The sequence below is a fragment of the Corythoichthys intestinalis genome, chromosome 16 (genome assembly GCF_030265065.1).
Source record: "Corythoichthys intestinalis isolate RoL2023-P3 chromosome 16, ASM3026506v1, whole genome shotgun sequence".
NCBI lineage: Eukaryota > Metazoa > Chordata > Actinopteri > Syngnathiformes > Syngnathidae > Corythoichthys > Corythoichthys intestinalis.
Window position 1 is genome coordinate 13,071,434 of NC_080410.1, and position 24,695 is coordinate 13,096,128.

General features: G+C 38.8%; 1 protein-coding gene across 1 annotated transcript in view; it reads left to right on the top strand.

Annotated features, from left to right (window-relative positions):
- Nucleotides 1-6,828: 6,828 nt before the first annotated feature.
- Nucleotides 6,829-24,695, top strand: part of xylt2 (xylosyltransferase II) — a 29,619-nt gene continuing 11,752 nt past the window's right edge. The window contains exons 1-5 of the mRNA XM_057817219.1: nucleotides 6,829-7,052; nucleotides 18,898-19,408; nucleotides 21,556-21,734; nucleotides 23,859-24,061; nucleotides 24,378-24,458. Of these exons, the coding sequence (XP_057673202.1) occupies nucleotides 6,921-7,052; nucleotides 18,898-19,408; nucleotides 21,556-21,734; nucleotides 23,859-24,061; nucleotides 24,378-24,458 (1,106 nt within the window). The 5' untranslated portion in view covers nucleotides 6,829-6,920. The remainder of the gene's footprint in view (nucleotides 7,053-18,897; nucleotides 19,409-21,555; nucleotides 21,735-23,858; nucleotides 24,062-24,377; nucleotides 24,459-24,695) is intronic.

Here is a 24,695-nt window from a genome sequence, read left to right on the forward strand (position 1 = left end):
CTTTTGAAAGCTTAGATTTGAAAAAAATTATGTTCATCTTGCCTCTTCCTCAGGTGTTTTTGGCTGACCAAAGCAAATGACATCTAAGGTGCTAGTCACATGATCTGTTCCTAAAATAATTTTGAACCATTATAAAAAATTTTTTTTGTTAATTTCATTCATTTTTGTTATTCGTTTTTCGTTCGTTTTTGTTAACTTATATAGAGAATATTTTACCGGCAAACTCTTTAATTTTAAAATCATATCCGTATAGCTGAGATCCTCATTTAGCGGACCGCGGTCCATTACCGGACCACGGTACACCTCTCTGCAGACCCAGAGCAAATAGCACTTTAAAAAAAAAAAAAAAAAAAAGACTTTTTTTAACATATATTATCTGTATGAGTCGGCATTCTATTGTTACGCGCTACTATCATATCGCTTAATTCTGTTCCAATTTTAGTCAAATATCTTCCATATTCCCACTTCCGTTGTCATCTCTATGACAACGAATGCGCTGATTGGCTTCAGAGAGCGTGCATGGATGTGCTGATTGCCTGAGAGAGCCTGGATACTACCAGAGTGGATGGACCGCAGCAGTGGGAAACACGGGTCGCACCCGGCACTTTGCCATCTGTTTGTTTTCTGTTTGCCACCAGTAAAAGACCAAATCTAACAAAATGGCATGCTCAAAGTTGTCCAAGAGAAGAAAAGTGGACAATGAAAATCGCCGTTTAAATGAGGAATGGACTAACAAATATGCCTCCATTTTACCAACTGCAAGTATCAAACCTATGTAGGCTACTTAATATGCTAAAAGACAGGTACTATGATAAAAAGTGAAAATGTGAAACACCATTATGTTACAGAGCACAGCTCTTTTGAAGAGGAGTTTCATCCTAAATCAGAATTGAGAAGGAAAGAAATTAACAGGTTGAAGCGGTCATATCAAGAGTCAAGCAAAGTTATAGTTAAATCTATGACACAACAGCAAATTGCAACGGAGTGTTCACTCAGAGTGTCGTGGGTGTTGGCCAAACATAAGAAGCCGTTCTCTGATGGAGGAATAATAACAATAAAAGAGTGTATGACTGAAGTGATGGCAGCAATGTTCAAAGGAAAAGAAAAGGAGGGAATGACAACAAAAATCTAACAAATCTCACTCTCAGATTCATCAACCACAAGACGCACGGAAGTAATGGTCGATGATGTGGGTAAACAGCTTTGTGCCCCCCAAATGCAATTTCTCTCATTGAGCAGTGTTTTACAGTTAAAGTTACTGTCAATAATTATTATGTTTGCACCTTATTGACAGATCTTGTCAATCATTTAGTGTACATGTGTAAACAATGTACTCGCATGATTTTTTTCTATTTTCATTTTAAGTCAAGAAAATGTTTTGTTAATTTGGTTTTATTTAATCAGAATATGCCTGGAATTTTTGTTTGGTCAAAAGAAAACCACCTCTACCACCTTCGACCTGCCTTGCACTTGACCGACGTTAATAAATGGACCTATGCTTGTATGCAAGGGGGTAGGTTTGGTCTCAACATTGGTAGGGACGATATAACAGCATGACCTGCATGTAGGTACACTTTTTGCTGGGGACGGGATATTAATAAGACCAAACAGATTGGATGAAGGTGGCAAAGGGCCACATTTCTCATGAATATGAACCTAATTAATTGATAGGCTAAATGATCAATGCAAAATAAATCCGTATCTACTGATAATAACTTTTACGTGCATTGGTTCAGGTGACACACTGTTCGATTCAAACCTTTGTTTTCAAAAACTACTAGAGAAATATTTTGAAAACTTCCAAAATAAATGTCTGGTTTTTATTAGAAAACATAAACGTAATGAAAATAATTCACTTAAAAATGGTAGGGTCAATCTTTCCTTACAACATATGGGAAGACAATCTAAATTCCCTATTTAACTGAACTCATTACATAATGCAAATAAGATTGCTTAAAAGTTGGTGGGGACAATTTTAACATCCTGATAAGTTGGTAGTGTTATGTCCCTACCGTCCATATGCAAACCTACGCCCTTGCTTGTCTGAAAAAAAAAACAGTTGTGACCCTTCAAGATTTGTATTTGAGGACAACTAACATATAGACCCCAATCATCAACGTCACACAATCACGTGATCGCTGTATTGTGCCGCCATATTGTCTGTCATTGTGTGTCCGTATTGTCAATGATCGTAGTTTCTAAAGATGGATTCACTTGCAAATTATGGAAGTCCCTGTGCTTTCAGACGCTGTAAACTCATTGGATGACTTGCATAAAAGCTGTTATTTGGAAATCTTCGGTCGATCCAGTCGCCAGATCCATATTTGATGCCCAAATCGATGTTTCCTCCCGTCCGGTCCCGTCCCATGCATCAGAGCTCGTCCTGAGACCACAAAATTTCTAGTCATACTCCAGTTTATGTCTTGATGAGGAGTCGGGTACCCAAAATTGGCACCGGCCCGAATATAAACTGACATTTGGGCAGCTGAGCGTCACCATTGTGACGATTGTAAAAAGAAACCTGATCGGCGGTTCGACAACGGGCCGGTGTGTGCCGAAAAATAGCCGCCCCGCGTGAAATGTCCCCCCTAACGGGAGCGCTTATTTATAACGCTTTATTGAAGTGAAAACATCAAATGTTTTCATGGACGCATTACAGTAATGGATTTATGACTGTAAAATCAGTTTTAAATAAATAATTAAATTACACAAAATAGTAGTACTGTATTTTAGTAACAAATCGTGGACTGGGCCACATAACCATCTTTGAACAGAAATGTATTAGTCTACAGGTTTTCACGACCATATCTGAATGACAATCACACAGGTATGACATTTATTAGTTCAAGCAGAGAAAAATAATACATATTCACGGTACAAGAAAGTCGTTTCCATGTGGGCGCTCCCGTCAGGGGGGACATTTCACACAGAGCGGCTATTTTTCGGCACAACACCTGTTGTTGTGCTCACCCTCTTGCTGTGCGACCGTGGCGACGAGCTTCGTAGTCTCCGTCTTATGATGTCTGCGATTGTGTTGGCATCATATTGATGTTTTCGCTGCTGTCCAGGGGCGGACTGGTAATCTGTGGGTTCTGGAGGATCACAGAACGACCGGTGCCCTAGGCGACCGGCGGCCGCCATGCATTATACATCACTGTTATTATCCCCCCTATCCTCTGATTATCTACAGTTCGCATCCAATCTGACAGGTGGCAGCAATGCTCCTGGCTGTTCACCACCAATCTGATAAAAGAACGAAGAAAGCAAAGAGTAGCCTTCATTGGTTCCTTGTGCAAAATAGCAACGAGCGTCAATGCCCAATATGGATGGGGGTGTCAAAAAAAGAAAAGAGAAGGGTTGCGCGGAGAAGGTTAGGGAGAAAAAAATTAAAGAAACTGGAGAGCGAAGCATTAAAATGTCATAAGTTGACAAATATTTTCGCAAGCAGCAATCTGGCTGCAACGGCCAGATCGGGTAACAACAGCCCAGCCCCTGGCGATGGTGAGAGTGGGAGCGGCAGCCACTCTGACGTGCAGCTGGTGCAGGGAGAGAGAAAAGAAGAAGGGGGGGTAATGATAAACTAGTGGAAGTTTCCCAGACAAGCGCAGGGCAAATAAGTAGGGATGAAGAGGGTTACTTGCTCGGTATACTGGAAATTGTTATCCACCAGGTAGCTACATTTTAAATGAAATAAATGACAATTAAAGGGTTAGTGCCAGCTAGTCCATGCACCAGTTTGCAATTGTGTCAACTTACAGTAGGCTAGTCCTACTATCACTCTCCTAAGAAAAAATATTTTAGCTGTAAAACAATGTATGCACAAGCAGCAGCAATATTAATTCAGAAGAAATATAACAAAATATTAATAAAATGAATGGTTTTACTTTAAAGTTTAGGTATTTAAAGTGATATGATATACTGTATATTTTTAATCATTCATATATTGTTTTGTTTTCTGGTTAATACTTTCCAATGAAGGTTATGTATAAAGGATTTGTCTTGAAATATTTATTGTATTTTCATTGAAATTTATTATTTGGATGGCAAGATTAATTATGGCAAGGGTCTCCGAACCGGTCCTCAAGGGCCACTGTGAGCCTGGTTTTTGTTTCAACCGATCGAGTACAGACAGTTTAACCAATGAAGTTTCAGCTAAAACAATCAGCACCTGACTGCAAGCAACTGATTACACTTGTAAGACACCAGATTGGTGCATAGGTGTTGTCTTGTTTTTTTTTTTGAATGAAATCCTGCGCCCACTGCGGCCCTATGTGAAATAGTTTGGAGACCACTGAATTATGGCATAAACAATGAAGTCATTTTATAGACAGGGATATATAGAGATATATTATAATCAATTGGATACATAAAACTTGCTTTGAAATATAAATTCTTTCATTTGTTTATTCAGGTTGATCATAGAGCTAGGACAGAAAATGAATCCAACTCCAGTTCAGCCTTGCAGTACTTTGAGCGCCCCAAGTCAGACAGTCACAGTTTAGACACATTTTCTTCATTTTTCTCTCAAAGTGCATGAAATTGATGCATTTTACAATAAAATGTAAAAAAAAAGTGGGGGTGGGGGGCATGCCCCCGGACCCCTCTGTGTTTCCTTTCGTATAGCGATTCTTGTGGGCTGGGCTGAGTCAAAGTCCAGGGCTGCTTTTTAGTCCCAGTCTGCCCCTGCCGCTGTCTAACGGCTGTCGACACAAACGCATCATGGACTGCGATAAACAAACCGTGCTGCTTTAGAGATTTGCCCTTTTAACAATGGGCACACAGCAAATGACTGTTTATCTTCTCTGTTACTGCAACCAACCGCCACACATGCATTCACCATTTTGATTATTCAATGTTAACGATTGTCAGGAAGGTTTTTGGGTTCGTTTACTAGGCGGTGAGTCCTTAGACAAGCAGAAAAACACGCAGTAATAGGAGGAACGTACGTAGTGGTAATATGTAAACACGATGAGCTGACGGACAATATGGCGGCACCAGTCAGGGGGGCGGAGTTGTGACGTCACGTGAATGGGGTCTATAGACCCTACTCACATGACGTCACAACCACGCCTCCGCGCCATATTGTCCGTCAACTCGTCGTGTTGACGCATTACCGCTACGTAAATTCCTCCTATTATGGCGTGTTTTTCTGCTCGTTAACATTAATAATCAAAATGGTGAAGGCGTGTGTGGCGGTTGGTTGTAATAACAGAGAAGATGGACGGAGAGACTTGAAGTTCTACCGTATTCCGAGAGACCCGGAGAGGAGAGCGAGATGGACTGCTGCAATTCGACGAGAAAACTGGGCTCCAAACAATTACCACAGATTATGTAGTAGTCATTTTATATCTGGTAAGATGCATTTAATATATATTTAGAGGGTTTTGGGCTGACAACCACAGTTAAGATCATTGCCAGGCTAATCGCCGACAACATACAGTTTTCAAATTCAAGATGCTTATTTCTTCCACCATCATTACATTTTGAATAATATTTAGCTGGTACCAAGTGAAAAAAGCTGGCCTCGTCTACGGATCATCAGTTAAACAGGTGTGTCCAAACTTTTTGCAAAGGGGGCCAGATTTGGTGTGGTAAAAATGCGGGGGGCTACCTTGGCTGATTTACATAGAACACTATAAACAAATTTTAGCAAGCCCTTCTGTGTGTCACATTTGCTTTATTATTATTTTTTTATTCATAATTTCAACAGTCTCGTCTTTGTGGCATTCTCTTTCAACACTCGGGCTCTTGCGAAATACTGCTGCGAAATCAAACTAGCTTCAAGTTGCTATAATTTCTCGCTGCGTATCTTCCCTGTAATGTTGTCGTACATGTCAGCGTGTCTTGTAATATATATATCAATATAATTATCACGTCACATCGAACTCTTTGAAAACAGCGACTGTCTCTTTGCAAATGAGGCAGACACAGTTGTTGCGTGTTTTATTGAAGAAATAGTCCAATATCCACCTATCCTTGAAGCGTCGGCCATCGCAGTCAACTTTTTTTTTTTTTTTTTTTTTTTGATTGTCGCCATTTTAGAAAATTGGAAGTAAAGGGTCACGCGGGGTAATGTTGCTTAGAGTGCTGCTCTTAAAGATTTCAAACTTTCGTGAGAATAGGCTGATTTTGTGTGGACAAGATAGTTGTAGATATCAGGGTAGCAGATGTCAGGCAGAGAGGGCGAAGACAGCGGGTCGAAAAATATCGATTTAGGCATCAAATATGGATCTGGCGAATGGATAGACTGAAGCTTTTCCACATAACGCCTTTTATGCAACGCATCCAATGAGTTTACAGTGTCTGAAAGCACCGGGGCTTCCATGAATTGCACTATAAATTGCACGACAAATTGAAACCATTGAGAATACGGATAAACAATGACGGACAATCTGGCGGCCGGATACAGCGACACGTCATTCTGTGACGTTGGTGAGTAGGGTCTATAGGAAAGTCAATTACATGCAATTACACTTTTCAGCCACCGGGGGTATGCCCCCCCCCGTAAATTCCGCATATGCAAATAAATTTGCCTTGTCTTTTCATTTCACACAAACGTCAAATATCCCTGATTGTGAGTAGAAGTACAATAAATTCATTCAGTTCTTCGACTTTTACTGGTGTTTTTTGTTTTGTTGTTCTTTTTACACCAATAGCTTACTTTTCAGCCTCAGAGTGAGTGTGCGCCAACTTTTTAGGACATCATATCGTCAGGACATTAGGACCTGATTTTAATAAGAAATATTAATTTCGTTTACGTGTTATTTATTACCGTACACGCGTACAAAAAAGGAGGGAGGACGTTGAGGAGGAGCAACATCCAAATGAAGAGTCACGGGCGCGCAAAACAAGCGCGTGTGCGCGCAGCTTTAATGCGCAATCCACGCGCTATTTCAAGTTAGTACAGAGTCGAAGAAAAGATGGTGGCCACCGCTAGAGTGCGGAAGCTCCTCCGACGATACAAACTCGCGATTGCGGTCGCTTTTATGATCCTCCTCGTTCAAGCTCTGGTCGTGTGGAGCCTGAAAAGTCTGGAAGACAGCGAGACGGGGGTGAGCAGCCGTCCGCTCGTTCGTATACCGCTATGACACGGATTCCCTTTGGCTTGTTTGCAGCTCCAATAGCCGCTCAGGGCTAGCTTAGCCAACGTCACTTGAGGTAGAGCAGAGCTAGCTGTGGTTAGCTGAGAAGAGGCTTCGCTCCTACTCAACCAGCCTAGTCTGGCACTAGTTAGGCACTTAGTACTTAAATTGACGAGTAACAAACTTACTATAACGGACGATAACACTCATTATATGTCGTTTAAAAGGTCAAGCATTATAAACATGAATTCTTCATACACTCCAGAGTCCAAACATTCCATCCGCAAGACTGATGTACTTAAAATATCGTCAAGACAGAGTTTCTCTGCATATTTGGGGGGTGCTACACATTGTTCATAAGTGCCATATATGCGGCGCACATGGTAAGCATGCATAACAGTGATTAGTTGCTGTTAATTATTTTTTTATTGATAAATTTTATGACTGCATTGGACGTTTTTTTTTTTTTTTTGCATGTATGCGATGTATGCTTTACGTTTTGATGGTGTGAAATTGTATTTTTGTATACTTAATGTGTGTTTTTGGCTTAGTAAAGTTAAAAAAAAAAAAAAAAACCTACAAATATTATTTTTCCCTAGGTGTAGTTGTTTGTCTGTTTGTGCTCTGCAATTGGCTGGTGCGCAGTCTTGGATGTATCCTGTCAGAATAGGAATAGGAATAAATAGATTACTATACTAATTATTATGCCCAAACAGGAAATCAAAATCACACTCGGTATACAGTATTTCTCTTGCACCATGCCAGAAGAGAGTGAGAGTGAAAGGGCATGTAAACAGTGCACACAGTAGTCATGAACTAAACTAACATCTATTTGAACAACTCCAATAATGTCACTGTGTTTCCAAAGCCCAAGGTCTTACATATAAAGTAATATATGGCGGAAAACACAGGCAAGCCTGAAAAAGCAGTTTCTGCTCTTGCACCGCTCTTTAAAAAACAAAACAAAAAACTGCTGTATTTTAAGCCAAAAGAACTGTTGTGTTTGATAGAACAATATGTCTATATACTGCCATTGCAGATTCATGGCGCAATAAGTCCCCGAACTATTTTTAATTTGTCCGTTTTACCCTATAAACCCCTGTTCACAGATGTCGAGCGACCGCTTTTGTTTCAACCTAGCCATAAAAAGAAGGTAATCCTATTTATTATTCGGAATAAATAAGTCATTTTTAGCTTAGAATCATTACCGGTAATTGATGTCAAATATTTAGTTAAAATAAATAAATAAATACATTTAAATAAATACATGCTACATGGAGTTTTTGGATCGAAACAAGGTAAGTACGCGATGATATCTTGTTAAAGTCATGGCGTCTGTAATTCTCCTCTCGCGTGCTCTCACCTCCAGATAGGGTTTTGCTGTTTAATTTTTTTTTTTAAAATGCCCTCCTGTTCAAAAAATTTCTTCCCCCAGAAAATTTAGATTTTAAGCTTTCCAATGATGCATCACACATGCATATCGGACAATTTTGAAAGTACGCCGAATTGGGGATCTCGGAGCGGAACTTCAAGTCACCTGAGTGTTTTCCGCCATATATTTTGCTGAACTTGACAAAGTTGTGACTTTTTGGGGACATTTTGTGGTAGCTCACATTACTGAGATTTGGAACATCTCTAAATGTTTGAAGATCTTAGATAAAGACTTGACTATATGGGAATCATTGGAATAGAACACCTGCACCTCACTCCCTCCCTTGAGGCAGTAGTAGTGTGGCAGGTTATCATTTTTGACCGGTATAAGCAGGGAGAGCCACATTTCTGGAAAATGGTTCTCTCATGTATTGACACGTAAATGTTACCTTAAACCTAAAATTAAAGCAAGTCATACTTGTTTGCATGTTATACATTCCAACCTGCAGTAGTGGAAAAAGGGTGCAGTTGAACCTCAAAATGTTAACCTGTATTGTTGGTGGGACTCTCCAAATTCAATTATGTAAAAGGAAAACACAAAATTAATCTGGTCAAGAGCCAAATTGTCACTTGGATTAAACATTTTGCAAGTATGGTGTTTGGGTAGTCATGTGGTGTCTCTCAGGCAGTTGGTACAGTACACTTGGAAATTTCTATTGAGGATGCTCGACTCATGTGTTGATTTTACTTTATTTTATTTTTTTATTTTTTTTAATGGTTGATTTAGTAATTTCGTAGCATAAGCCTTGCTGAAGATGTGCAAAGTGTTTAATTGCTCCATTTCGGCTAAGTCACAATAAGGTGGTCAATATCTCTAAAGTGCCTTTAGTTTCCACCGTCCAAAATCACTGAGCATTCATAAAAATAAAATAGATTGATCAAGTGAAGTATTATAAGTGCACAAACATTTGCACTCATACAGTAAAATAACATTCTTAAAATTGTATTCCTTTCTACTCTGTTTAAAAAAAATTAAAAAATTATATATACAGTATATAACACACCCAAATCACATACATACATGTAACGTATTTTTCGGACTACAAGTCGCACCAGTCGCACCAGCCCAAAAATGCACAATGAAGAGGAAAAAAAACCCTATACCGGGTAAGTCGCACTGGAGTATACAGTAAGTCGCATTTTTGACGGAAATTTACTTGATAAAATCCAACACATAGAACAGAATTTATCTTGAAAGGCAATTTAAAGAAAAAAAATACAATTGAGAACAACATGCTGAATAAGTTTACAATATGATAATGTTACATGATGGATGAACATCAAAATGCGAACGCGGCCGGTATGTTAACATAATATAGCTATTAAGTTATTCAGACAACTATAGCATAAAGAACATGCTAACAAGTTTACCAGACCATAAGTGTCACTCCAAAACACAGAAATAACATGTGAAATGATATAATAATGTGTTAATAATTTCAAACATAAGTCGCTCCAGAGTATAAGTGGCACCCCCAGCCAGACTATTAAAAAAAAACAAAAAAACTGCGACTTATAGTCTGAATAATACGGTATGTGATTTAGGTGTGTCCCTGAAATTGTTGTCCACCCCATAATTAGATGTAACCGCCTGTTTAAGAACCCCTTAGGTGTTAGTAAAATTATGCCAAGCGTTTTGTCTTTCTTTAATGGATGTTTAAACATAAGATAATTCTGAAATAATTTTTAAATATAAAATAATTTTTAAATATAAATCATAATAATTAATTTTATCACATAATTTGATTATACTCTTTGTTGTCTTTGTTAATGTTGTCAAGCTACACCTATTGACTCTTGTCATAAATATGAACTGATATATAAAAAAAAAAAATAGAATTTTAAATATATTCATTAAAGCAGTCCGCTGCCTAATGAATTCATTTTTGCTAAGAGAAAGTGTTGTGCTTGTTAAATGCAAACATTAGTAAAAACACAGCAAACTCATAATAGTATTTTATGGTTTGCATGTACATTGTATGCATGCAGTTCCTTTTTAATGTTTGAAAATGTCAAAATATGTGGGAACTTGACTAATATGCATTTCTAACATGTGTTTAGTAAAATAGGAAAGAGGGAGATAATGATTCAATTTCCAATTGTGGGTTGTCGTCCTATTTCTCCACTTTAGGTCCGAGCATTTGTCAGTGCCCTGTTATACTAATAACTCCCCAATGCTTAATTGGTATTCCCATTTAGAAATATTTTTATTTAATTGCTTGACTCATCAGTTGAATCCTGTTCAGCACTTCAGTTAAATATTCTAACAGTGTGGGAGTGATGTTAATTCATTCTGTTTATCTGCTGTTGCCTGGGCCTTTTGCTTTGGCGGTCAGGTGCACAAAGGTTAAAAGTTACATGCACCAGAAGAAGACATTCAGTCAGACTGGCTATATTGAGGTGTTTGGCTTGCTCACACATTGTATGCAACTTTGTGTCTTAAAAAGATTACCGACAAATGATGTGCATGGATTCTGGGGAATTTGAACGAATGCACATTCAAGGTCTTAGGCCGCTGCTTTTCCTCAGCTCAACAAATATCTGACATTGCTTCATATCGCACATACATGCAGCAAGATTATGCTCGGCATTCGGGAAGACATTGAAACACTCATATTTCAGGCTTAGGAATTCATATTAATCCCTGCCCACTCATGCAGGTAAATTGAACTGGAACGTTCCTGGCGTTTTGGTTTTTGCATAAACTTGCCTTTTTTCCATAATCTAATTATGCTGTGACATGCTTATCAAATCTAAGTCCGACCAAATATCACAAAGTCGTCACAGTATGTTTATTTAAAAAAAGCCTTCTCTTGAGAGGGGAAGAACTGAAAAGACAGAAAGGTCGTTATCAGTCTTGGCTAGAACTTAACACGCCGGCTTTAGAGAGTGGCGATGCTGATATGGCTCCTCTCCTCATTAATTGGAAAGCAAAGAGGCTGACTGGCTTGGCTTTGAATCAATACTTTTTTGACATGATGGTGCTAATTAAAAGCTGTGCAAATGCCTGATAAGGAAAATTGAAATGTTAGCTACATTAGGATGCTTGTCTTTATTTTGAGAACATTTGCTCAGGAAACTGGAAAGTAGGGCTGCAGCTATCAAATTATTTTAGTAATCGATCAATCTTTCAACTACTCAGTTTGAATAATCGAGTAATCCGATAAAAAACATTTAATGCTTTGCAGAATACATTTTAGGAGATCTAAAACAAAGGCTTGCTAAGATTGCACTTTCAAAAGACCATTAAATGCGATTACAAAATAAAATTCCTGAGTGTTTTTTCAAACTATGCAGGATTGCACTTTCATTTAAAAACAAACGGGGATCCAAGTACTGCACAACATAACAATTGGCTAACTTGCATAGCAAAACCCCGCAGGCTTAAATGCTATAAAATCCTAAGGTTTTTTTGTTTGTTTGTTTGTTTGTTTGTTTGTTTACTATGCTCTCTGCAAATCATTCAAACACATATTCCCACAAAAAACTGCTAAATATACCTATAAACTAAATTACGAATGCATAAAAAATAGGGGTGCAGGTGCACGATATCCATTCTTTGAAACCGATATGGATAACTTCCTGCTCCTCAAAGCCGATACCGATAACCAATAATAAATATATCATTTTTTAAATCTATAACCTGAGTTTTTGAACACCTGGAGGTTAAAAAAAAAAAAAAAAACTGGTGGTGGATTCAACATAGATTTGTCTTTGATCTCATTAGATTTTTCATAATGGCATCAACAAAACACTGCGTTTCACTTCTGCACTGCCCGACAGCCAGCTAAGAATGAATGCACTTCCATAAACCACAAGGCTTGGTCTTTTCTTGCTTTTATGGGAAGAAACTCGTCTTAATATTGTGAAAGTACAACAGAAAAATACACATATTCAATACTCAATATACATCAAACTGCACAATACACTTATATACACAACTATTATACATATAGCATAGCGCACTAGCTTGAGCTACTAAAGCATTGGCTGGCTTCTATAACACAACAACATATGAAGTTTTGTACCTATGACCCTTCACCTAAGAAGTAAACATATATAAAACATCCATATGTTATAGTAAACATAAAATACATAGACATATATTTCCGAGGCGGAAACGTAACAGAAAGCATTCACGATTGTCAGTGCTACCGCTAGACACTGCAATGTGTAAGTGAATGAACCAAACTACTGTAACAAAAAATAGATGCAGCGAATTATTCTGACAGAGTCTGCAAATGGTCAACTGATTTCCCATACTGGTGTGTAAACTGTAAAGCCAGCACAGTACATATTATCGGTCCCATTAATAATGTTATTGGATTTATCGGGATGACATCATAATTAAGCCTGTCGCAATATGCAATAATTCCATTTATCGCACGATAAATAAAAATGAAGGCGGTAATTTTTCCGCTGCGATTTATCGCCTCGCGTGCACGTGCGTGAGCGCGTTCGGCAGACATGCTGTTCAAAGTACGGATTCCTTGTTACCTACCACGCAAAATGCATCTTCGTTCCAGGTCCGGCAAAAAATAGCGCCGGAGCCAATCGTTCCCATTATATCATATTGTTCAACTTATACCAGCCGCTTCATTGCTCCGGATTGTCTGCGGACCATCTCTGGCATGCCGGTGTTGTTGATGTGTGGGCGCTCCCATCAGGGGTGGCCTTTCACACGGGGCGGCTATTTTTCGGCACAACACCGGATATTTACAACGAAGTCCGGATATTTACAACGAAGTCCGCCAAAACAACATTACTGACTTGGCTGCTACGAACAACCTCGCTTTGACAACGGACAGCTGACATTATGAACATTGAGTGGCAAATTAAGAGCGCTGTGCTTCAAACTCGTCCTGTTTATGAAAGTCGATTGTCATATGCTGGTGTTGTGCAGTAATGAGCAGACGTGACTGTGGCGTTTGCTAACTTTTTTATGCGTGCACACACTAGATATGAAATAGCAGACTAGATGTGCTATGTCCCATGCCATTGGCTACATGAGCCCAGAGTGATTATGGGACACGTAGTCCATATACTACATCGATGAATAATTAACCACCATGACTGAATGGAAGTTAAGAAGGCCAAATCAATCCATACCAGTGACTATAGATAATGCTGCAAATATTGTTACTTCAGTACGTGATACAGATGGATTCGGACTACAAATAGGATATATCTTGCTCATGTAGTAAACCTAGCTGCTAAGAGAGCTGTAGCAATCAACAGTGTGCCCTGCCTCACTTTACAAACAGTGAAGATTGTTCTCAGCACTTTTATACAAAATTTCTTCAGATCAGTTAGAAGTAAGCACATAAATATTATGCACTAAAATGCATGTTTATATGATGGCAATTTAATTTTTTCTCCTTAGCAAAAAAAACAAACAAAAAAAAAACAAAAAAACGAAACAAAAAAAAAAAAAAATTGTTTTCTTTTTTTTCAGAGCATTAAATGTATTGAATCGGATCAAAACTCGTGTCTCCCGTATCGAAAATCGTACCGAACTGTGACTTAACTGTATTGTTGCATCCCCATGGAACACCATAGCGGAAGCTATGAGGGGAAAAGTTTTCATTTGCCTAAATGCTTAAGTTATTAAGTGCAATTTTATCTTTTTTTCCTTGAAAAACACATTTTATTTATTCTGTGCTTCTGTGCGGTATTAATGTTGTTGTCTTTTACCTAAGAGGCATGGTCTATCGTTTTTAGTTGTGATTTCTTAAAAAGTATTTTTAAATTTAAGAGTAAATATTTATCGCGTTTAAATGGGTGTACTTGACCAATTCATATATACTGTATTCTCGCTGTGTTATTGGAAATTGGTTTTTAAAAAAAAAATAATAATTGGGGAGGCGCAATAATATCGCATATCGCAATAATTTAAGAGATAAATTATCGCACACTAAAATTTGTTATCGCGACAGGCCTAATCATAATTCCTATTATCGGACCGATAATTATCGTGCACCAATAATAAAAAAGATAAGATCAAACAAAAAATTACCATATGCTGGTCTTAACAGGGAGCAGCTGGATTCAGCCATGTTATATAAGGTATGTCATATATACTGTTGCCACTAGAGGGCAGTGTATACTCTCAAATCAATAAAACTAAATGCAAACACTTTCAAAGCAAACCATAACAACGCCATTCTAATTAAACGAATCCTCAAAGAAGCGAAATTTCATTCTAATCTTTTTTTTTTTCTAATCAAATTACTAGAGTTAATTGATTAATCATTGCCATACTACTGGAAAGTAGAGGTGTGCAAAATTTCCGATTCTTAGATTATTCGCGATTCGGCCGTGGAAGATTCGAGAACGATTCACAAACATCCAAATTCCGATTATTGAAATATGCCAAGTAAAGCGAAAGTACAACACACAGCGCGCCACGCGGTCTTCGGCACAATGAAGAACGGAGCGAGAGTAGCTAAACATCATGCTTCTCATTACCCGGCCCCTCTGGTAATGCCAATGCTCAACTCACGGCTCTGGCTCAACTCATGCCACGAGATAAAAAACGCAACAACATACCTGACTGCTGCCGAAAAGCTGCTACAAAAGCACATCCGCAAAATGTTACGGTAGATATCATTTATATAGGACTAGATGCATTATAGATTCGATAGCGTTAGCAGCACATCTACAAAAAGCTAGATGCGGGCATTAGTAAACGGCCGCCATCTTAAAGCAGTACACTTTCCTGCAAGGCTGTTGTAGCGAACCTTCCAAGCGAATCTACGGTAATTAACTTTTTATCTAAAATACTCCCAAATCGGTAAAATTTTGACTTGAATCTATCTTTAAAATAGTTTTAAAACTTTCACATGTCGAAAGTAGAAAAAAGGGAAATTATGGAATAACGGGAGCAATTTTAACAACTTTAACGGTTGATTCACAACATTAAATTAATTGAATGTAGTTTAAAGCTGCTGATACAGAATGGGGACTGCAGTTTTTTATTTACTGTTATTTTTGTATATTTGTTTACTGCTATATGTTAACTTGATACTGAAATAGTAGTTTGGTTTAGCCTGAGAGTATTTTTGAACAATTTTGGAACTAATGTACAAAACATTTTAAAAAAAAAAAAAAAAAAAAAAGGAGGGGGGTGCATCAATAATCATTTTATAATCGAATCGGAGCCTCTGAATCGTAATCGAATCGTTAGGTGCCCAAAGATTCCCAGCTCTACTGGAAAGTATGTCACAATTAATGGTGTTTATTTGTTGTTAAGGTAAATACCAGTAAGCCTTTCTGGCTTGTACACAGTAATACAGCGTCAAGCCAAAGGCAATATCAGTGTACTTAAATGATTACATTTCCACTTGTGGTCTTTATCTTCCTCTTAATCATCGTAGACTCTTCAGGTGGAAATTTCTTGTGACCTTTTTTATCAGGCAGTAATGCTCTTCTATGTTACTTTCTACTGCTGTGATGGATTTTAGATAGAGTTTGTGATTGTATGTGTTTGTCACCATGTTGTATTTGTTGGCAGATAGTTTACTGGCAGACTAGTGTATGTTTGCGCGCCCCGTCTCACCACACAGCTCTGGTCTCTTGCCTACTGCTGTCATCTTTGGGCAGAAGGCCCACCAGCTGTGGCAGGCTAGGCAGCTTGGTCTTTGCCACATCAACTGACAGAAACACAAAAGTCTCAGCCCATTTGTTTGCCGTCTTTCTTCCTCTCCGAACACATCTATAGCACATATTTAGAAGGATATTCTGTGCTGCGTATGTGAGTGTGCCAGAGCGGAGTGGCAAGTTGTCCGGATTTATTTTATCTTTCCAAAGGGTGCTTTTCTATTTTTGAATGCTTCGTGTGATAGTAGGTTATTGATCCTAAAGGCAAAATGTATTCTTTGTGTATATGACTACGTTGCCTTTGTAAGCCTGCCGGAATGTGGAATTCACTATTGTTTTCAAACTGTAAAAATTTTTGAGGTCTGCATGCTGTTTCCATGCTTATGTGGAATGTGTGTGAACATGTCACCAGCGTATGTTTTTCCCCCTAGCCATCTTTGCCTCAGGGGGTAGCCAAGTTTTCTGCAGTGATTCATTGGGTTTATGTCTTTCAATGTTTGTGCCTATTTACCAAAATATCTTGAAAAATCAACAAAGTAATTATTATTTTTTTGTCAGTCTTATTTGGACTTTTTAGGTTTATTGGCATCATCAAAACCTGTGATTGATAGTAGAGATGACCTCTTCCTCTTTTTACGGCCGTATTGCGGGGTATAAAACGTATATATTTTTGTTTCTTTTGACAAGGCCATTGTATTTCTGGATTATTTTGTTACTTTTTAACCCTTTAAGGGTATGACAACACCTGGGGAAATGCTAATATTCCATCATTTATCCCTAAACACATGCCTTTTGGATTCATATCATGCCACTTCGTGTAATTACACACATCGCAACACCAAGAAAATGATAGAAATTTGGATCAATTGTCAAGCTAAAACAACCCGCCCCCGAGATCCCGGAAATATAGCATATTGTGTGCGTGACGTCACTACAAGGAAACAACCGGCTCAGTGCTTAGTACTGAATGGCGGCGATGATGGCGGACAATTTTGTTTCTAGTTGCAGTGACGAATCTGACGTAACGAACATTCTTCTAATGGTGACAAGGAGAGGTATGAACCTTTCTTTGGTGTTTTGGGTTATCAGTTTGAGCCCAAACGAAAGCCAATGCAGCCTAATGAAAGGATCATTGAGGGGAGCAATCACACTGATGAAACACCGGCAACAACAGCTCGTGTGGGAAACACCGAATGGTTTGTTTTGCATTTCTTTTTGTGAAGCTGATACACCGTGGCCGCAAAATAAAATAATGTAGAGAATAATTATCATTTATTGTGCTATCATCGGTTTTCGCTCTGCCAACCGACACAAATATGAATGGGATTAGAGGATTTGTTCTATATATTTTACGAGCGATAATTTATACATGTGTCCAGTCCTATATCCAATGCGTGACATGTTTTTTTATTATAAAAGAGTACTCACTCTGGCCATTTCCCTCCTTTGCTTTGCCTGGAGTGGTGGGGTGGTCTCATCAGAGCCAGTCATCATCCTCTTTCTTGAAATCTCGGGACATATAGGTGGCTGCGCGTGTATGGTGGGCACCGCATCTGCTTTCAGCAGCAGTTTCTTAGAAAAAACCTGATTTCATTTGTCCATAGTTCGAATAGCTTTCAGGTGTAAAAATAAGTAAATAAGTAAAAAATAAGGTGTAAAATGCGCACCACACAAAACCGTGCAAGATTAGCCCTCTTAGCACGGACGAACTTTACTCATTGTCTGCACAGTCCAGCTCTTTTTCTCGCATTCGGGAACTCATGGGTACTACATTGCGACAAATGGCTATTTGTACACCACATAGCATGACAGGTTTGAACCATTTTAGCGATTTTTTGATAAAACACGAACGCAACTCTCTCATCGATAAACAACGATGGCACCTGCCTCGACCTTTTGTTTCCTTGTTGTGACGCCTCCGCCCCATTCGGCTGTTTCCGGAATACTTTCGGAAATGTTCGTAATTTTCGATCTATTTTCGATAATTCCTCATGAATATAATTTATTTTTTTGTTAACTTTATTAATATTTGTTATCTTGCCACATAACGGTTCTATTGATATCTCAAAGCCCCTTAGTGTTTTAATACCCTTTAAAAATTTAAATATATACAGTATATTAGGCCTGAATGATACTGGAAAAAATTAGCATTATGATATACTGTAATTGCCAAGGCTCCACACTTACTTTTAGCATTGATTGAACTGGTGCGCCTAACTTTATTCTTAAGGTTCACCATTACAAAATCTAGGCACATTAACATTTTTCATTGCATCACTTTTAACGCCAGACTTTTAATCACTCGCCATTTCGTTCATATAATTCATATGAGTGAGTGCACTCAAATTCACTCACGCTTTGCCACTTACGCTGCCCAGAACAGCCTCTAGACAACGAATATTGACAAAACAATGAATAACACATTTGTGCCTTTGATCGTAGAGCTATATAAACTTCACTCGCTAGATCAAAGCTACAAACCTGTCAATCATCTTTAACTTTGTAGCAAACTCCAGTTGCACTACTGACCAAGAAAAACAACAGGAGGGAGAGTAAGAAGCTGTACGAGCATGAAGCAGAAAAACATAAATATATATTTTAATTGAAAATCCGATCCTTGTCACCCAATTCCAATCCTCTGAAAAATGGGGCTATTGGCCCGATTTCCAAACACATGATCGGATCGGGGCATACCTAATTAATAGTTCTCTGTGTTTTAGCGAACAAATCTGGATTTTGTATATTTCACTTGCCTTAGTTTAAGTAACTTTGTTTCTCTTCATAGAAAAAAACTAGAAGATCGAAACTGCCTGACAACAGCCAGGACTTGTTGAATGATGCCACAATTTTTGCGAGACACAGCCAATGGCCTAAGAGTTACAGGGGCTTATGGAGCAGCAGGCTGGAAAGGAAGGGGGACACAGCAACCAGCGCACCAAGACTGGGGACCAGCCAACTACAAGGAAAGCCAGGCATCATTCCGAAGAATCCCCTCGAGCAGGGCCAAACGGGGACAGCCTTGGACGGAGGGGCACCTCATGACCCATCTAGTAACTTAAATGATATCAAAGGTGGTGGTGCTGCGTTTCCAGGGGACCCAGGCAGCGTAGATGGGGCACAGCAAGCTTCCGGCATTGGTTTTGAGCCCAAATGTACCATCATGAACAAGGATGCCTGGTCTGCTTTACGCCGTGCAGTCACCAATCAGTGTCGACAGGAGATCGCCGACATTGTGTGCCTGCATGAGGCCGGGGTGCTCTTACCACATGCCTTGCCACGATTCTGCCCTCCTATCAGTGAGAACCCTCCACACTTTACACCTATATCTGGAAAATTTTGTATGTGATAAATAAGGGTGCGACGGTACACTAAAATCTCGTTTGGGTTCTGTTCGTCATATGAAGTTTTTGGTTCAGTTCATTTCCAGTATTAAAAAAAGTAAAAGTCACCATTTTGGGGGATATTTCAAATAAATCACACTTTGAGTTTATAAAATTAAAACAAGTAAATAATTGTAACAATTATAACATCTTAAAAATTTCAACAAACAAAACTGTAAGATTTGAATAGCAGCAACAATCTGATCAAGGCGGGCCTTCCCAACAGTAGTTTCTTTTTGTAATGCTAGTAATTTACAAGACTTTACAGGGTGTTAAATCTAAACCACTAATTTGTCGGTACATATATATAGTTTTTAAAGTCTCTGCATCGGCCGATACCACACAGCTGGTTGTCGGCATCTGGAGCCCAAAAATGGTATAGGTACAACACTACGGTATTTGTTACTTACTAATGCTTTTACAAAAATTACTGATACTAAACATTCCAAAGTATTTCTGTCAGGGTCTGTTGTCTGTCTTCAGTGTGGGCATGGGCAGCCAAGCATATTGAATTTAATTAAGTGGATGTTGTGAACTTTGAATGCAGGGGTTCTGTTCTAGACTCACTCACGAAGAGTGAAACAATCCTAACCCTTACCCTCCTCTCAAACGTTTTAAACACACTTGAGTATGTAAAAATGCGCATTCTAAACTTTTCCTTTGTGCCGCTTCTCACTTGCACACTTGTATGAATGAATACTTATCTTTGATAAATAGTGTTTGCTTGTCAGTCCCAGTTAACAAATCAGTCATACAGTATATTTTATTGCGATGTCCTGATCGCATATTTTTGCAACCGATCTGCCGATACGGACTCCCGATCCAATACCGGGAGAAAAGGGGGGGGGGGGGGGGGAAAGTGGAGAGTCAAACATATTTTTTTTGCTGCTTTTGACAAGGCCATTGTATTTCTGTATTATTTTGTTACTTTTTAGCCCCCCCCCCCCCCCCAAAAAAAATACAAAAGTGTACAGCCCTAAATGGTGCGTTTTCTTGCGCTTTGCCTGGCAGCCAGCGAACACTGAATGTCATCCAATAAAACACAAGGCTTTGTCTTTTCTTGTTTTTATGTGAAGTAATTTGTTTAGGATTGTGAAACTGTAACAAAGAAACATGCATGCATTCACCAGAACTGGACAATACATGCCAGTATACAAATACCATGTAGACGCTACGCTTCACTTGAGCTACAAGCTATATGTACAGTATAGGTTAGCTTCCATACAGCAGGGCTAATGAACAAATTTCGTTCATATAGCTCTTCCCCATAAACACAGATATGCAGCTTATTAACAGGTTGGTATAGATGTAAAATACTTATATAGTTTCCAAGGCATAAACGTACAGTAACAGAAAGCACTCAACAGCGTCAATGCGACCAACAGGCTGTGTACTGTGCAAGTGAACGAGACTGTTCCAAACCGCGTCACACGCTGCTGGATGCAATGAATGATTATGACCAAAAGGTGGCAGTAAAGTACTGTAAAATGTCATGGCTTTTAAACACTGGCGATTCTAGCCAGCACAATAAGTTTCTTTTAGATTAAAAACACGATCCTTTTCACCCAATTCAGATCCTCTCAAAAATTTTCCAATTTCTGATCACGTGATTGAATCGGGGATATCCCTAAAATTTTATACTGTATTGAAACATCAAAATATACAACTCTACATTTGGACCTGACTGCATACAGTAGAAATGCTTTAACATCTGCAATATAGTGGAGTTCCAAAAGATAAACTGTGCTATAGTGGACTGGCAACCAATTCAAATTTTACCCAGCCTAATAGCCTAAGATCAACCCGCAGAAGTACTTAAAAATGGTTGGATGGATGATTGTTAAGGTTTATCTGTCTGGGTATGCTCTTTATTTGACAAAATATAAAGCTGTACACAACATCATTTTGCAAAATGGCAGCCAACCAAAGCACTTTGAGCACAATGAATATAGTTACGTGCTCCTGATAAAACATGACCATCGTTTAATATGTCACGTAGTTGTTGTTTTTTTCCATTTTATATCTCAAAGTCACAAGCCTTATTTTGTGTCCTCCTTCAATAGATTCGTCAAGTCCCGAGGAGGCACTTGACGTCGAGCTGGACAACAGCCTGGCCGATGAAGAAAACCCTGTCCGGATAGCTTTTGTCATAATGGTCCACGGCCGCGCTGTACGACAAGTCAAGCGTATCTTAAAAGCAATATACCACTCTGATCACTTCTACTACATCCATGTAGATCAGGTAAGAAGAGTGAAGTCTTTAGTGGGCTACAAAGCAGCACAAAATAGAGAAGGGTTTCCCTGGTCTAGTTTTCCAGTATGACTTGGTGTCGCTCTGACTTGGCCTTGGCTACACTGAGATCAAAAATGTGTTTACCTTTCCACTGGCATTATGTAGGTTGCATTTATCCTACACGTCTGACAGCAAGGTTGAGGGGATTAGAATAAAGTGATGTTATTCTTAGCAGCTGGATTTAGTGAACGGCACCATCACAAGCTGTTGGAATTCAAAAGGCAAACATGCTGCTGATTGCGCTCTGAGACATATATTTGTAGCTTGGTAAATAAAAAATTATTCTTACCCATCAATTCGTGACCCCAAATGAGTAATTTCTTTAAACTGTTCATCACACCAGATACTTTAATTATGTGTGTTCAATGTGTCGATTTGGAAACAAGCTGCTGCTTTTTCCAATGAATTCCGTTAATGTATCCTCATGTAATTTCGGCTTCAAAAGCTATGATTCACACCGTAGATTGAAGTGACCCAATTCCGATTTTTAATCCGATTGTAGTGCGACCGTCTTGACGGTTTGAATGGGACGAGTCGCATAGAAGCGGATAATTTCTGATCCGACCCAGGCCACTTCTGTATGAGGACTTAAATCATATCTGGGCCACATTTTTCAGAATGTGGCGGCGATCTAAACTCTCAAGTCTCCAAAATTTGAATTCATGCGGTAATTGCATCAGTAACAGAGTGAGGTACTAAATAACAGGAGGACGGCAGAAACGGAGGTGTGCAGTGGAGGGACAGTCAAACTAAGGCTATGTACCGCTACCGCCTAGCTTGAGCAAATCTTTATTTGTTTTACTTTTTATCTATTTAATTCTTGCACTCTTGTTCGCCTTGTGGCCATCTGAAATAATTGTATCGGCTTTATTGGCTCATCAAACTCTGTGGGTGGGCGTGAACTAGGCGGGGTTTGCGTTGAGCGAGTCAGGCTACATGGCTCTGGAGTCAAGATAGTGCTCCTTCCCAACATGGCAGCGATTGCTGAGGTTCTGTATGAGCTTTCTCGGGATTTAATAACTGACATGTTAGACTTAGCAGAAGACGTTGATGCAGGAAATTTGGACCCTTAGCACGTGGCTTACAAAACACAGCGGTTTATCGAGAGAGCTTTTACATAACCTCAGAAATTGCTGCCATGCTGCCTCATGTTGGGAAGGAAGGTGCACTAGCTTGACTCCAAAGCCATGTAGCTCAACTCAACCTGCCTAGTTCACTGTATGTAAAAAATGTTTGCAACGGACAGCAAGAAGCCAAATCAATTAAGACAGCACGTAAAGACATTAGACCCCAATCACATTGATAAGCTGCAGCCACTTGATTTTTTTTTTTTTCCCAGCAAAAACGTGCTGAATATTGCTAACAATCGTCCTGCTTTGTCAGTGTTAGCATCATAAAAGGTCGCATACCAAGTTGCCCAGTCCAAAATAACCCCACACCATAGCAAAGGAGCCGATACTGCCTGCAGCAAAAATAAAAACTGTCCCTCTCCCCAATGGTACTGTCATTTTTGTTCTATTTATGATTTTTCAGTCAAATTGTTTGACATATTGTCCTCATGAGTTGCTAATCAATTTGAATTTATTATTATATATTGATTTTATTATATATTTTTTTCAGTATCAAATGGTTAAAAATGTACCTTGGGTATATTTTAATAGTTTGGATGTGCGTTTTTTTTTTTTTTTTTTTTTTCTTTAATCAGGCAAATTGATGTACTTTCTTTTCGGTTACAAACAAAACTGTTAAATAAAGTTATACTTTATTGTAAGTTGATCTATATTACTTTTTTTCTCTTTATGTTTGTTATGTTTTGTTTTGCAGAGGTGTACGTATGATAATAATTATAATAATAATAATTTTATAGACAAATGATACTATTTACAGTGGCGGCAGGGAGTTGCGGGGTAGTCAGTACGGTCAAACAAAATTCTCAGATATGACCAAAAAAAAAAAAATGAATTTGTGTATTAACAACTGCGGTCTGAATGTAGCCAAAATGGATCAATAGTGTGCTCATCGCAAAAACACACCCCACGTTATGATCTGATGTGGTGCTCTGAATACTTCCAGAGGTCAGACTACATGCATCGGGAGGTCCTCAAAATAGCCGAGCAGTACCCAAATGTGCGTGTGACGCCCTGGAGAATGGTGACCATCTGGGGTGGTGTCGGTCTGCTAAAGGCGTACCTCCGCGTCATGGAGGACTTCGTCGCTATGCCGGATGTGAAATGGGATTTTTTTATTAATCTCAGTGGCACAGACTTTCCCACCAGGTTAGTGAGCTAAAGACCAGTTTAGCTCTTGGATCTAGCCAGCTATTTTATAAATCTTTTGCATTTATTTGCATTTATGAGGTGTTTACTTGTACCTTAACATTTTGAATCTTAATCTGTGATGAGATTGAATTAGTCGTTTGGAATATAAAATTAGCCGAAAAGATTAATAGATTGTTTTTGATGTTGACATTTAAGGCAGAAATTTTCCATGACAAAGTAACTTTCATTACCAGCACATTGAAAAGAATCTTATTTTGGAGTGTTCTTCACTTTCATACTCAATACTTTTCTTTATCTTTCTGTTGCACTACAGGACTATTGGTGAGCTGGTTGACTTTTTAGGACCATACAAAGGCAAGAACTTCCTTAAGGCCCATGGCAGAGAGGTTAGCCGGTGAGGCTTCTTTCTATAAACTCTCAAAGCACTACAGTTTTATTTATAAACTGAAGAAAGGTGTATGCCTACTTTTGCATGAAAATTCAAAAACCAGTATGGTAGCTCTAGAATTACCGTGATTTTCGGACTTCAAAAGACGCTAAGTTTTTATTTTGAATCCTGGGGCTTATCATCCATTGTGGCTTATTTGTTGATTTATATGGGTGGGTAATACTTATTTGGCAACGGTGTCAT